The sequence below is a fragment of the Lepidochelys kempii genome, chromosome 4, assembly GCF_965140285.1.
Source record: "Lepidochelys kempii isolate rLepKem1 chromosome 4, rLepKem1.hap1, whole genome shotgun sequence".
In the NCBI taxonomy this organism is placed as follows: domain Eukaryota; kingdom Metazoa; phylum Chordata; order Testudines; family Cheloniidae; genus Lepidochelys; species Lepidochelys kempii.
Window position 1 is genome coordinate 79,414,800 of NC_136383.1, and position 15,108 is coordinate 79,429,907.

Below are 15,108 nucleotides of genomic sequence, written 5' to 3' on the forward strand. Positions count from 1 at the left end.
TTAGTTAGAGCAGTTGTCTGATGTATAGTCTTATTTCATATTCTGTCAGTACATTAGCTATTATCTTCTTACCTTGAAAAATAAGTGCTCCACTCACATGAAATGCAGAAATATTTATTTTGGTTTCCTTCATTGGTTTTGGAAATTGTTTTGGTTTATAAAACATAGAAATAGCCAACACTAAGCAAACATCTGAACTCCCATGTAACAAGTTACTTGATATTCTAAGAGCATTGATTTGGATGTGTGCAATTAGGGTACACATGTATGAAGTTATACTAAATAATGCATTACAATCACACAAATCTTAGTGCAAACCTTGTGCTTGTATTTTACATATATCCATGTTTCCAAACAGTAATGAATGCTAGTGGTAAATCTTTATTTGTAACAAGGCTTAATTCTGCCAATTTTCCAACTGAACTTTGGACTACGATTTTATTTATGTATTCTTATACTATGTGGGAATTTGTTCAGGGGAAAGTCTAGCGTGCGTTCTCTCTCTCCTCTGCCACCTTGTCTGAATACTTCCAATTGCTTCGAAGTGTGTCGGATAGAAAAACATTCCTGCTTTCTGCTCTCACCCATTGTACTCAATTGCTCATACATTAAATCAGACAGCTGAGGGAGTGTGACAGAAGCTATTCTGTGTTTAGAGCACTTCGCATGTTAATGGAACAAAGCAGATTAAATACAGGAGGGGCCCATTGCAGGAGTCACTTGGCTAGTGCAAGGTGTACATTTACCTGGCCATTAGCACAGTCAAGCTCTTGAATGGTTTCCTTCTTTAAATTCCAGTCTTGTTCCAGAGTTTGGATCCATTTACACAACTATGTCTGAAGCTTGTGTTAAATAGTTTTTGCTATGTTGATGAATTAGTTGCATACGCCCTCCTAAGGCAGAAGAATTAAACAGACTAATTTAGAGAGCCAGTATTGCATCATTCACCACCTGCACAGGGGTATTTGATAGGTATTCAACTTCTAGCTTACACAAGAGTAAGCTTCTGAGATCTCTTCAATGGGGCATGCTGAAGGAAGTTCTCTTCAATGGGGCACGGTCTTACCAAATTTTAGGGCTAATGCAAGAAGCACTGTTAACAGCTATCGCTTTTTATTTGATGATTAACTGTTTTCCCCTGCAGTAGAATAGAGAGACCTCTCCAGTATGCTAAATCCTTTGGGGTGGACAGTTGCAAAGTATCCTGCAGACAGGAACATGCTGGCAACAAGGAAACCAACTCCCTGGTTAACAAAAAAAAGTCACATTTTTGGTTGAGGAAGTTTAAATAACTTAATCATAGTTACATTTACAGTTTAAGGCTAATTTTGGAAATTGTAGTTCACCATAAAAATGGTCTGCAACATAACTGGACAGTAAGGCAATGTTCCATTTTCTTCAGTATTCCTATGGCAGGTACCCATTTGTGTACAAGTTAATGATTGCACAGTTTCCTTCCCTATGTTTGCTGTAGTCAAATTACAAATATGAAGGCCAGCAGTAGACTGGATGTTTGCCATTCTCTTCAACCCACTGTTCCCTCAGTTACATCCTGATATTAGCAGAGAGTTCATCTATCTGTGACTTGAAGAATTTTTGTAGTTCTTGTCTCTTTGCCTTCAGTGTTGGTGTCAACAAGCCATTTTCAACAGAAAACATCTCCATGCTCAGGGCAATGCCTTTGACCTGGAAAAAACGAACAACAATTAGCCTAGATTTACTTCTACTTTGCTGAGTGCATCCCATAGTAAAAAGGGCTTACAAAATGTAGTAGTGTACAGGTATTGTATATTATTTAGCAGATCACTTAGGGAAGAAGATTAGTTCAAAGCAGTTTCTGCACAGTCAGATTATGTAGGTATTGACATGTTTGGAGAGCCAGGTAATGAGTGAAAGTTGAGTTCAATTCCAATTGCACAATTGCTATGACAGTTTCTCACCTGCTCAAATGACTTCAAGCCAGATTCTTTCCCAACCTTCAACATATCTTCCAGAATATGTTTTTTGAGGTCCTACCAAGATTAAAAAAATTATACTATATATTGCATTCTACATGTTAAAGAGAATTGAAAAGACCAATGATTGGACTCTACATTTTAGAGCACCTACCTTGTTTTTGCATAGTTCTTCATATGAACCTTCAAATCCCTTTTTCTTGGCCCAGTTAGACAAAGTCTCTGCATCTGGTACTACAATAGCTATTAAGAAGGCCTAAAAATAATTCAAAAAAAAAAAAAAAGCACATATTTGCTGAACAAACATTTAACTGAATTTCCTAGAAGCTCCCAGCGCTCCACTGTTAGTCTACATGCAGATCAACACTTTCATAATTAGTTACAACTTTTGCTTCAGAGTTTTTTGCAACATATAACCAACAAAATGTTGACTAACTTTCATATGCAACTTTCTACATTTAGAAGCTGGAGGCAGTTACTCTAAATTTTTAAAGACCACATTTTAAGTTGAAAGATGACAAAAAGTGCATTAATACTTGAATATTAGTTTAAAAAATAGTCCATTTCCCCTTCAGAATGGTTTCCAATGTAAGCAGCATTTCATTAGTACCCAAAACCAGAAACTTTGGTTCCACTGTCTAGCCTGGCTTGGATCCCTAATACCCCAAGAGAACCTACTTCAATAAAGATATTAAACTCCATCCAGCTTCACAGCCCTAGTTGTCCCCTAGTTGTTCCACACTGGAACTCATACAAAGGTATCAAACAACTACAACCCATACTTGTGGGGACCACTTCCTGAACCCCTTCTTCTGGATTTCATACTAACCCCAACCTCTCCAAGCTCACTAGAAGCAAGTTCCCCAAAGACCAAGGAACAACCAATTCAAAGCGGCACCAGACCCTGCCAGGACAGATGCAAAACCTGTAGACATATCTCCACTGCTTTAATGATCAAAACCTCCTCTGCTCACCCCCTCCAAACACTTTCAAGGTCCCTGGATTGTTCACGAAATGCCCCAACAATATATGGGTAAGAAACAAGACAATCACTTTGCTCCCAAATGAGCTCTCAGAAAAATTATGGAAGACAAGTCAACTGAAGGTGAACATTTTTTCACAAAATGATCACTATATCTGACCTCTCAGTTCTCATCCTCAAAGGAAATCTGCACAACATCTTCAAAAGATGAGCCCGAGAGCTTAAATTCATAAGTTGGCTAGACACTAAAAATCATGGACTGAATAGAAGCACTGTATTTATGGCTTATTACAACAATGTATAACTCACTCCCCAACCCAGCCCATGACAGGAGGACTGTTAATTGGCCACTTCACTGCAAATGGTCCCTGGAAACGTGTTAGCTATTTATGCTAAACTATCTGTTCCACCTTGTACTCAGTGCCACAGCTAAATAAGTTTCCCAGACCTGAAGAGCTCTGTGTAAGCTTGAAAGTCTCACCAACAGAAGCTGTTCCAATAAAAAGATATTACCTCACCCACCTTGTCTCTTAGATCTGGAATAAGTTACGTAAGTGATGCAATTAGGGCATTAAAACAGAATTTTCAGACAGATGTAGCAACAAGGAGAAATGGTTATAAGATTTAACTGAGTGTCAGTTTTTAAAAAGGGAGATTGCATTAATAACCATACCTATCATTTGCATCTCATTGAAGGATACCTACCTGCAAGCTTTCTCCATAGACAAACACCTGAGCAACAGGTTCACTTCTCATATATACATTTTCTATTTTCTCTGGTGCTATGTACTCTCCCTGTGCAAGTTTGAATATATGCTTTTTCCGGTCGATGATCTTTAAGGTACCATTCTGTGGGATAAGAGAATTTAATTTATTTCTCTTTACAGAAGGCAGGCATTTTATGAGCCATGCTGCAAAGCTTTACAAACACACACTGGCAGATTAAATACCAGGAAGGTAAATACTTAGAGTAGCCCAAGAACCAACCAGTAATCCTATCAATATTAGTTCACTCCAAGCCTGTAACAGGAATAACTTTTGCCTGAATGTACTCGATTTAGAGACTGTTCTGATTTTTGCTGTCTATTTAAACAGAGGTCACATGATTTAATACTACTAAGGAAAAACTGAAAGCAAGAGGGAAAGGCAGGCAGACAAGCCATTCAAATTATTAGGCTAGATAATGGATCTAGAGCAGGGGTGGGCAAACTATGGCCCGGGGGCCACATCCGGCCCTCCAGATGTTTTAATCCAGTCCTGGAGCTCCTGCCAGGGAGCAGGGTCCGGGGCATCCCCGCTCCAGCGCTTGCCCTGCTCCGGCACTGCAGCTGGGGAGTGGGGGTCAGAGGCTTGCACCACTCTGCGTGGCTCCTGGAAGCAGCAGCAGCATGTCCCCACTCTGGCTCCTACATGTAGGGACAGCCAGGGGGCTCCGCACGCTGCCTGTCCCAAGCGCTGTCCCTGCAGCTCCCATTGGCTAGGAACCATGGCCAATAGGAGCTGCAGGGGTGGTGCCTGCGGACAGGGCAACGCGCAGAGCCGCCTGGCCATGTCTCAGCGTAGGAGCCGGAGTGGGGACATGCTGTTTCTTCTGGGAGCTGCTTGAGGTAAGGACCGCCCGGAGGTAAGAGCCTGCACCACTGACGCCCCCACGCCCCAACCCCCTCTGCCCCAGCCCTGATCCCCTTCCTGCCCTCTGAACTCCTTAGTCCTAGCCTGGAGCACCCTCCCACACCCTGAACTCTTCATTCCTGGCCCCACCCTAAAGCCCACACCCCCAGCTGGAGCCCTCACCCCCTCCAGCACCCCAACCCCCAATTTTGTGAGCATTCATGACCACCATACAATTTCTATTCCCAGATATGGCCCTCAGGCCAAAAAGTTTGCCCACCCCTGCTCTAGACCAGCGGTTCTCAAACTGTGGGTTGGGACCCCAAATGAGTTGCGACCCCATTTTAATGGGGTCACCAAGGCTGGCATTAGACTTGCCGGGGCCAAAGCCTAAACCTAAACCCAAACCCAAACCCCACCACCCATACCCAGATGTGGCCTTCAGGCCAAAGAGTTTGCCCACCCATGATCTAGAGTCTTTTGCTCACTGAAGCCTTATTTGAGGCTAGAGGGGGGAGGAGGAGAAAGGAGTGGAAAGTGATTTGTCCCTTCACATTTATGCATAGCCTAGGATTGCTTCAGTGCTGACACTGCCAATAATCCATTTTCTGGCTCCAACCACTGATCCTTTCCTTAGTATATAGGACAGATTCAGTACCAGTTATAAGCACTATGTTCATGCTAGGATTTGTTTCCCCTCACCCTCTTATGTTTGATGGTCCACGTTTTCATCCAAGAAAACGGACCCAAACCCATCATGAGTTGCAAGAGGTTTCTTAAATAAGGGCAGAGTGTGTTTTTGAATTAGTTAGACACAGCATTGAACATACATAACATTAGAGCAGAGGTGGGCAAACTACAGCCTGAGGGCCATATCTGGCCTGCGGGACGTTCCTGCCTGGCCTCTCCCCTGCTGGTCCCCCATCCCCCACAGCTTCAGCTCTCAGTGGCATGGTAAGGGGGCGGGGAGGTTGGATAAGGAGCAAGGGGTCCCAGGGGGCAGTTAGGGGAGAGGGAGCAGTTGGATGGGGCAGACGGCGGCGGCAGATACGTGTGGGAGTCCTGGGGGGCGGGGTCTTGGGGGGGGCAGTCAGGGAAGGCTGTGCCTCTCCAACCTGGCCCTCCATATAGTTTCACAACCTTGATGTGGTCCGCAGGCCAAAAAAGGTCACCCACCCCTGTGCTGGAGGGAAATGTATATAGGACATTTGGACCTATGGTACCCAATAGAATAACTCCAATAATTGAAAGTATCAGTCTTCAATACAAGTCTCTCAAATTTGGAATAAATGAAGATATTCCTCAAGGCATTTTGGAATTTTGCTAAAGCCTCTTGAACAGCACCACACAGTGGTACTGCTGTATCAGACTGAGGTACTGCTATTTATCTTCTGATAGTATAAAAATGGCTAGTGCTTTGTTCCCATTTCAAACTTCACTTATAGTTAAGGCTACGATTTTGACTGTTATTTTTAGTTAAAAAAAGTGGACATGTCACAGGCAATAAACAAAAATTCACAGAAGCCAAGACCTGTCTGACTTTTGCTGCTCCATGGTTTCCCCTGCCACCATGGTGGCTAGGAACTGTGGGGTTCCCCCCCTCTGCCCACAGCGGCTGGGAGCTGCAGTGTGACCACTTTTCCCAAAGAGAAAACGGGACGCTCCCAGCCAGTTGTCCAAGATGTCCCCCCTCCGCCACGCAAGGCCGTTTCCTGCCATTGGAACCTTGAGGAGGGCCCCCTGAGAAGTCCCTCACCTGTCCTGGAATCTTGCAGGGGGCCTCATTGCCTGTTGCTGGAACCCTGCCAAGGCCCTGCTGGCTGCCAGCTCAAGAGTCCTGCAGCCCCTGGGGCTGAAACAGAGAATGTCATGGAGGTCTCTGGAAGTCAGATTCCATGACTTCCATGACCACCCTGACAAATGTAGCCTTACTTATAGTACTTTGCAACAGAGTATCTCAAAGCACCTTTGCAAAAGGAACTGAGCCTCAAGCCTTATGGAAGGCCCCTTGGGGAACTCAGCCATTGACAACATAACAGATGCAGTTAGTTTTACAAAAGCATGTTTAAGCAATACAAGCTGACTTACTGGTAGCCATTTTCCAATATCTCCTGTGTGGAGCCAGCCATCTTTGTCTAGAGCTTCTGCTGTTTTTTCTGGATCCTTTAAGTAGCCTTGAAATACATTTGGCCCTTTCACACATACCTGAAATGAGTTTGTTAATCAAGACTGATGGGCAAGAAAGTTAGTAATCAATAAGTGATTTGTGGATAAAAACTTAGTTCTCAGAGGAAGTTCGTTTCCCCATTTGTCTCTAGAAGCACCAAAATAGAGTAATTTTCTAAATTATAGCCACAAAATCTCAGCTTAGTAGAGTTCTCTTCATTATGCAGGACTGTAATATAATATAGTTAAACAACAGCAAATAACTGTTTATACTCAATTGCTTAAGTGTACAACTATTGACCGTTAACCTGCTCCAGTGTCATTGAGGCAGAATGACTTAATATCCCCTAGTAGAGGTCTGTTGTGTTTATGCAGTTAATAGTCAAACTCCTCCAGTCAGAAGTAGACTAGGAGAGCTACTTTTGTCAAGCACCTACTAAACCTCCCTAGCTTCAAATATAAGGTTAATTTGATTTTAGCTCACCAGATGGCTAGAGGTTGCACAAGAACCCTCTACAAATCTCTTCAAAAATCTTATAGACCCTTAAAATGTTACTCACCTCACCCTCTCCTTTGACAGCAAAGTAATTCATTTCTTCTACATCAACAAGCTTTAAGAGACTGCAAGGCATTGGTGGTCCAACATGACCTTTAATAGAACAGACATTAACCTTAAATGTATTTGTGTTCAGGTTGCTTACCAGACCTTTCAAGCTTACAGTTTTAGGATTAAGTCTAAAAACAAATCAAAAGCTGGCATTCCATCCATTGGCTCACACACTGTACTACAGGAGTCAGTAAATCTCTTAGGTCCGACAGACAATGCGATGCTGGACAAGTCAAGGCCATCCTTCCTTTCCACACAGCTAGCTAACAATACTTGTGTACTAGCTTGGAGGAATCAAATTTAAGGGCAGGGGCTGAGATGGGGATGAAGGTATTACAAGAAAAGTGCATACTTCGTTACTGGGTATGCGCAGAAGCATCATTACCACAAGGCAGTAATTTGGGGTTTTGTTTTTCAAAGAATTGTTTAACACTGCATGATTTCACAGTGAAAACCAATTGAGACTTCTGACTATAGAACAGATTAAGATACTGCAGAATTATGTCCTATTGGGACAAACTTTTACATCATATTAACATATCCAGAGTTTTCCCTCAGGATGTACAGAATGTTTCATTCAGAAGCAGGACACTTGACATTTAAGTTGCTATAATTTCAATTTGGTTTAGTTTACCAGATCTCTGAAGTAATTACAACATCTAGCTAACAGGAGAAATGCTTCTCTGCTTTGAGAGAAACGGGTACTGTACCAGTGTTTCAAATGGCTGTTTGCAGACAACTGATCCAAGTTCTCTGGACATCTAGTTCCTATAACGTTAATATACAGAAACTACAGGATATTATGACTCATGTTTCAATTTCCCTTAAAGCCCTATAGAGAGGTAGTCTTATGGTTCAGCCTTGTAACATTATGTTCACATCTAGTTATAGGTGGTGGCTTGCTTCAAGTGAAGTCTTCAAACAACCCTTTATCACTGCACTAGAAAAAACTCAAGTAATCCATTACAGTACTTTAGGGACAGCTTTAAGAACAGTATAAGTGATGTCCACACCAACATCTGGAATAGATGACTAAATTAGTTCACTCAGGAGAAGATCAGAGAAACCATACCAGCTGTCCAGTCACCAGGTAATGTCAGGGAGCATCCAGCTGTGCATTCAGTTTGTCCATAGCCTTCATAGAACTATTCAATTGAAACAAAAATAAACTTGAACAAGGGACCTTGATACCGGTCACTTTATAGTTTCAATTTTAAAGTAGAAATGGAGACATTTGTCCTTTAGCTCAGTGCAATTCAACTTTGAGTTGTGTAACTTGTAATCTAAGTATGCTACAAGAAGGAAGCTGCCAAGTTAAAATATTACCTAAAAAACTATCCACTATAATGTTTTAAAACTCTAGTTTGAAGTACATATATATTACTTACACATGTCACTCAACTAGAGCACAGCATACCATACTTTCCACTTGTGTGGAGCTCTTCAGAAGATGTAGGTGCATTATAGCATTGGTAAATTAAGTCTTATACCACCAAGAGGCAGGCAGGCAGGCAGGCAACAACTTTAAAGATGGAAGAAAAGCATTATTGACCAGTGTTATAAAGCCTACACAAGATGGCTAAGTTCCAGCCAAAACCAATTCTCAAAAATGGACTAACCATGGAGGAAATGGAGATTACTTACCTGTAACTGGAGGTTCTTTGAGATGTGTGGTCCCTATCCGTATTCCACCTGAGGGACGGGTATGCCAGAGACTGGAAATTTATAACAAATAGTGTCCACTGATCCATGCATTTGCAACTGCTCTCCTTGTGCTCTGAACAGAGAGCATAAGGTGCAGCATGGAACCAACACCTCTCCAGTTTTCTCTTACTGAAAAGAAAAAAATCAGGGGAAGGACGGTGGGCAGCGGAATATAGATAGGGACTATACATCTTGAAGAACCTCCAAATTATAGGTAAGTAGCCTCCATTTCCTCGAGTGCTGGTTCCTGTGTATATTCCACAAGTCAGTGATTGGTAAGCAGTATTCAAACAGGAGGAGGGTGCAAGAAGTCAGTTGGTATGGATGTCTAACACTGTCAATATCAGAGCTGCATCTGCCAAAGAAGCCTGAACTAAGACATAATGCTTTGTAAATGTGCGGATGGTGCTCCAAGTAGCTGTCTTACGAAGGTCTGGTATTGTAATCTCAAAGATGCTGTTGAGGTTACTTGTGCTCTTGAAAAATGGGCCCTCACCCCATCTTGGGGAGGAATACCTGCCAACTGAAGACACTAAATAATGTATCCAGAGATCCACTGAGTATCTCTGGACTAATAATGCAACCGTGCTGCTATAGTAAAAAGTAGTCTGTATTGTCCAGTTAGTTTTGTTCTTTGCAGATAAAGATCAAAGGCCAGTCTCATGTTGAGGGAGTGCAGTCTTTTTTTTGCTGGAAGCAAGAGGTTTGTGGAAAGAATACTGTTAAGTCTTAACAGCGGTTTTTAACCTGGGGTGTGAGATGCCCTTTCTGGGTGTGCAAGACGCACCAGTTTTTTTTTAGAAGGTAAGTCGAAAACACAAATTAAGTACAGGCACGCAAGTACAACTATTTTGTTCCAACAAACCTATGTATTTATGAACATTATACATTTAACGATTACTGTAATATACAAACAAAAATATATCTAGGTTTAAAGAACTGACCTACAATAAGGGATGCGAGATACATATTTTGAGAACCAAAGGGGTGCAGGCTGCAGTAAAAGTTAAGAACCACTGTGTTAAGTGAATATGCCGGTTCATGTGAAACTCTTAGGTTAGGATGAGTTTCATGTTGGAGATGGAGGACTTTAACTCTATGAAATATGGTGTATACCAGGTCAGCCACGAGTGTTCCCAATCTGCTTACCCGTCTGGCTAAGGAGATAGCAACTAAGACAGCAACCTTCATGGAAAGGTGAGACATGGAACATATAGCCCTCAGTTTAAAGGGTGGTCTGGTAAGAGCTCAGAGTACCAGGTTTAGGTCCCATTGTGTGTTCACTTTATCACTGATGGGAAGGTGCTAATTAGGTCTTTCAGGAATCAAGTTGTGGTAGGGTGAGTAGAGAGAGCAGCCCTCCACTGGAGGATGGAGAGAGCTTATTTCTGCCAGTTGGACAAGCTAACAGAAAGCCCTAACACTGAGGGGCAGGAGATTATAAAAAACACCAGACTAAGGAACAAACCCCACTCCCCCCTGCCAATTCTGGTGATACCTCCATTTTGCTACATAGCAGAAAAATCTTCACAAAAAAATGTGGCAACTGAGGATAGCTCAGTAGCTTCTGAACATTAACATTCTAGGTCTAGGATCCATGCAAGTATCAGCCTGTGAAATGGAGAGTCTGGATTGGAATGTTTGATCCTGCCCTTCTGAGTCAACATATCTGGAAAGAGTTGAATATAGATGGGAGGACGGACAACATTCATAAAGGTCCACAAACCAAAATTGTCTGGGCTAATTGGGTGCGATGAGGATCCCCTGGTGCCGTTGTGGCAAGCTTTCCCAGAGAACCTGGGTAGCAAAGGGATGGGGAGGAAAGGCATACTTCAGATGGTCCATCCAGGATAACAAAAAGGCATCACCCCTGGAGTCTCTGCCTCATGCTGCTCTGGAGCAGTAGAAATTGCATTTGTTTGGCGCAAACAGACCAAGATGGTGTACCTCCACTGGGTGAAGATTTTGGTCATGACAATTATAAGTTTCCCATTTGTGGTCTGCAGAGGAGCGCCTGCTGAGATTGTCTCCTAGAGTATTCTGCATACCTGGTAGGTATGTTGATGAGTGATGTGGTTCTGGATGCACCAGTTCCATAAATTCCTTCCTCTATGTATACAGAAATCTCATTGCCCTGTTTTTATAAGAGCCAGCATCAGACAACATGACTATCTGGATGTGATGTTACCATACGAGGGGGATGAATGCACTGCAGGCTGCCGTCACCTTCAGCAGACATGCATTCTGGCCTCCCATGGAATGCATGTGCCGTGTCCACTGTGACTGTCCATATGGATTCCCCATCTTATGGGTGGGAGAGATGGACCTCCTACCTGCACCTATTCCCATTTTGTCTGTTATATGATAGATTGACCTTTTACAAGACTGACTGCTACCCTGAAATACAGGTTGTCTTTGTCCAGTGAATAAAGCAGACCAAAGCCAAGCCCTTAGGCAACAGAGGTGGAGGCTGGCAAGTGATGTTATGTATATAAATATGGCCAAGCAGGGAAAGACAGACCCTGATTGGGGTGCGAGGTCTGAGGGGGACTTGATTTATCAGGCTGCCCACAGACTGAAGTCTGTCTATGGGGTGGTAAGCCTTTCCTGAGGATAAGTCTAGGGTCACTCCTAGCGGAAGTCAAAGTGGACTTGCATTTGTTTATGTAGAACTCCAATGATATCAGAAGTTAGAGGAAGAATGGACCTCTTAGCTCGATCTGCTTGTTAGGAGCCAGTCATACAGATATGGGAAGACGGAGTAGATGTTGCATCTCCTCTGGGCTGCTACCACAGAGCAGACTTTCATGACAACTATGGGTTCTGTCATTAACCTAAATGGGAGTATTCTGAACTTGCAGCGCTCTTGTTATACCATGAATCTGAGAAATGTTCTGGGGGAAATGGTGAACATCCTCATGAAAGCAAGCCTTTTTCATGTCAAGGGCTGCAAACCAACGTGTTCTCCTCCAGGGAGGGAATTACAAAAATTTTGATTTGCGACTAAAGGTATTTCATTGAAATGGAGACCAATTCTCAACCTAGTCTGTTTTTCTTGGGATCTATGGGGAGTACGAGCCCTTCCATTGGAATCAGGATGGCACTTGCTCTATGGCCCCCCCTCTCTGGGCCACTCACCTTCCTACAAAGGATGTCCCCATGCGAGTGGTCCCAAAGAAGCGAATGGTAAGGGACAGAGATGAGAACTCAAGTGTATAGCCCAACTGGATGGATTTCTAGTACCCACTTGTCTGTTACCGCCTCCAAATTGTGTGAAGTAAGGCAGCTACCAAAGGTTTGGGGGCAATGTGACTGGCATCAATATGACACATGGTCCTTAGGCATCCCATCAAAAGAAACCCTTGGATGACAGGTGGGGCTGGGCAGTGGTTGTAGAGGTGGAGGAAGCTATGTACCTGGGTCTTTGAAACCTTGGTTGTTTGTGTGACATTGCACTTATAAGCTTTGTAATGATACCTTAGAACAGACCTTTTGCATGACACATATTCCAGTTATTATATTCACACTCAGATATTTTTGTAAAATCATGATCTACTGAGTGTGCTCATCCTATTTGTATAAATGTATCACTTGTATCTGAAACTGGAAATATGAAATATAACTGAGGTCCTATTGTAAATATGTAAAGTGTGGGCCATTAATGGTGGCTTGGAATCTTAATGGCTCCCATCAACTAGGACAATTGACTGTAGATGGCTCTGTTTACTGGTGAGTCTTCCTGTATGCTGGCAAGTGGTTAAATGAAGTCTTACAGTGACATGTGATCATGTCACCTGAACTGGAATCCATCTTTAACCTGGTACTTATTTACAAGAAGGGGTAGGAACCCAGAGAGGGACAAAGGAGTCCCACCTTATGCAAAAGCTATATAAGGGGACTGCAGTCATGAGAAATCCCCTAGCTACCACCTGAGCTGGAACAAGGGCTGTACCAGGGGAAAGGTTTGTGCCCAGAGTAGGAAGGTGTCCAGTCTGTGACAGAAGCTTATTGAAACATCTGAGGATGAGATTTTATCTGTATTTAGTTTTCTTACTGTATTAGGCTTAGACTTGCATGTTTTATTTTATTTTGCTTGGTAATTCACTTTGTTCTGTCTGTTATTACTTGGAACCACTTACATCCTACTTTTTGTATTTAATAAAGTCACTTTTTACTTATTAACCCAAAGTATGCCAGGGGGGCAAACAGCTGTGCATCTCTCTGTGTTATAGAGGGTGAACAATTTATGAGTTTACCCTGTATAAAGGTTATACAGGGTAAAACTGATTTATTTCAGGTTTGGACCCCATTGGGAGTTGAGCATCTGAGTGCTGGCAACAGGAGCACTTCTTAAGCTGTTTTAACTTAAGCCTGCAGCTTTTGGGGGACATGGTTCAGACCTGGGTCTGTCTGTAGCAGGCTAGCATGTCCGGCACAACCAGGCAGGGCACTGAGGTCCCTAGCTGGCAGGGAAAAAGGGGGGCAGAGGTAGTCTCTGCATATCAGGTGGCAGTCCCAAAGGGGTTTCTGTAATCCAACCCATCACAGTTTGTGTGGTGATGTATAAGGGCTTTGGTGATAAAGTGCTGGGGTGGGGAGGAGCAAGGGGTGAAAGGAAGGAAGATGTCTGGGTCTGTAGGTTTGTTTGTGTGTTGTCAACAAGGCTGGGGACCAGAGCGAGAGGGAGGACTTGTCAGTCTAATTGAAGAGTTCAGATTAATCAAAGTGCCAGGCTTCTCTGATATTCTGGAGCTCCTTGGGGAACCCCAAAGAGTGAAGCCACGAGTCATGCCTCATGACTACAGCTGTGGTGATGACTCTAGATGCAAAGTCAGTTGTGTCCACTGCTGCTTGAAGTTCTCTCAGACACCAACCCATGAGAGCTTGGAACTGAGCCTTGTCTTCCTGGGGAAGTTTGTCTCTGAATTCCAGAAAAATCATATTTTGCTAATAATATTTGGTAGTTAGCAACTCAATTGGAAACTAGCTGATGAATACCCTCCTCCCCATGAGGTCAAGGCATTTAGTGCCTTTGCCAGGTGGAGCAGACTTGGTGCTGTATCATGGACCTCTCTGTAGCTGCCTGCACCAATTACGAGTTGAAGACCGAGCGGGTAAATAAGAATTCCACCCCTTTAGCTGGCATGGAAAACACTTCTTAGGCCTTTCCAAGATAGGGGTATAGGAGGCAGGGATATGGCAGAGACCCATGGATTCCAAAATGGCCTCTGACTGGGAGATTCTACTGGGGCCAGAGTGTTGTAGAATGTCCAGTAGACCATGTTGTGTGTCCTAGACCTCCTCAAGTGGTATCTGGAGTTTGACTACCACCCTTTAACAGTTCTTGATACTGGGTGTGGTCATCAGGCAGGGGAGGGAATGATTGAGCAACTGCCTCATCAGGTGAGGAGGATGACATCCATCAGGACTGGTGGATCCAGTTTGACTTCTTCCTCTGGAAACTGACAGAGCAGATTGATATTGGCTGGGAGAGAAGGATCAGTGAGATTCTTGCACAGATCCAGGTCATCTTTTACATGAATCCCAAGGAGCCCAGTAAGGCTAAAATGAAGGCTCAACCAGCCACCTCCACCCCCAAGCCATAGGGTACCTATGGTCCCCTGGGTAGTCATAACGAGAAGGAGGATGCTCCAAGACCTCCTATGGGTTCTGTCTGGGCTTGATTCCCTCTAGGGGAAGGCTTGGCTAGAAAATTGGATTGGTCTTGTTCCACAATTGGAAACATGCTCTGATTTGCAGACAGAAGGGTAGGATCCTCTTCTCCTCAAAGTGATTTCTGGTGTTCTGGTGTTGACGTGTCTAAGGAGGACCATGCCTGATAAAGAGGGGGATTGAGGATAGGACAGATTACCTCAGAAGATATTTTCAAAGTTTTCAGTCCTTCCTGGACCAATGGCCACTACTTGCCTCAAATCTCTGGTCTGAGGTGCAATGGGGCTCAATGTGTACCAGGTGTGAAATAAGCATAAGGACTACCACTTGAACAAACTGGATTTGGCAAAGTTTGGATTCAGAGGGAGTTTTTCCCTGAAAAGCGCTTACTCCAACAGAACCTATTTCGT

At 43.4% G+C, this 15,108-nt stretch overlaps 1 protein-coding gene across 3 annotated transcripts in view; it reads right to left on the reverse strand.

Annotated features, from left to right (window-relative positions):
- Positions 1-98: 98 nt before the first annotated feature.
- Positions 99-15,108, reverse strand: part of ACSL1 (acyl-CoA synthetase long chain family member 1) — a 65,437-nt gene continuing 50,427 nt past the window's right edge. For all 3 annotated transcript variants that reach the window (XM_073341795.2, XM_073341796.2, XM_073341798.2), the window contains exons 15-21: positions 8,394-8,466; positions 7,275-7,363; positions 6,637-6,753; positions 3,643-3,786; positions 2,110-2,211; positions 1,941-2,012; positions 99-1,686 (exon numbers count right to left, since the gene is read on the reverse strand). In XM_073341795.2, the coding sequence (XP_073197896.2) occupies positions 1,546-1,686; positions 1,941-2,012; positions 2,110-2,211; positions 3,643-3,786; positions 6,637-6,753; positions 7,275-7,363; positions 8,394-8,466 (738 nt within the window). In that variant the 3' untranslated portion in view covers positions 99-1,545. The remainder of the gene's footprint in view (positions 1,687-1,940; positions 2,013-2,109; positions 2,212-3,642; positions 3,787-6,636; positions 6,754-7,274; positions 7,364-8,393; positions 8,467-15,108) is intronic.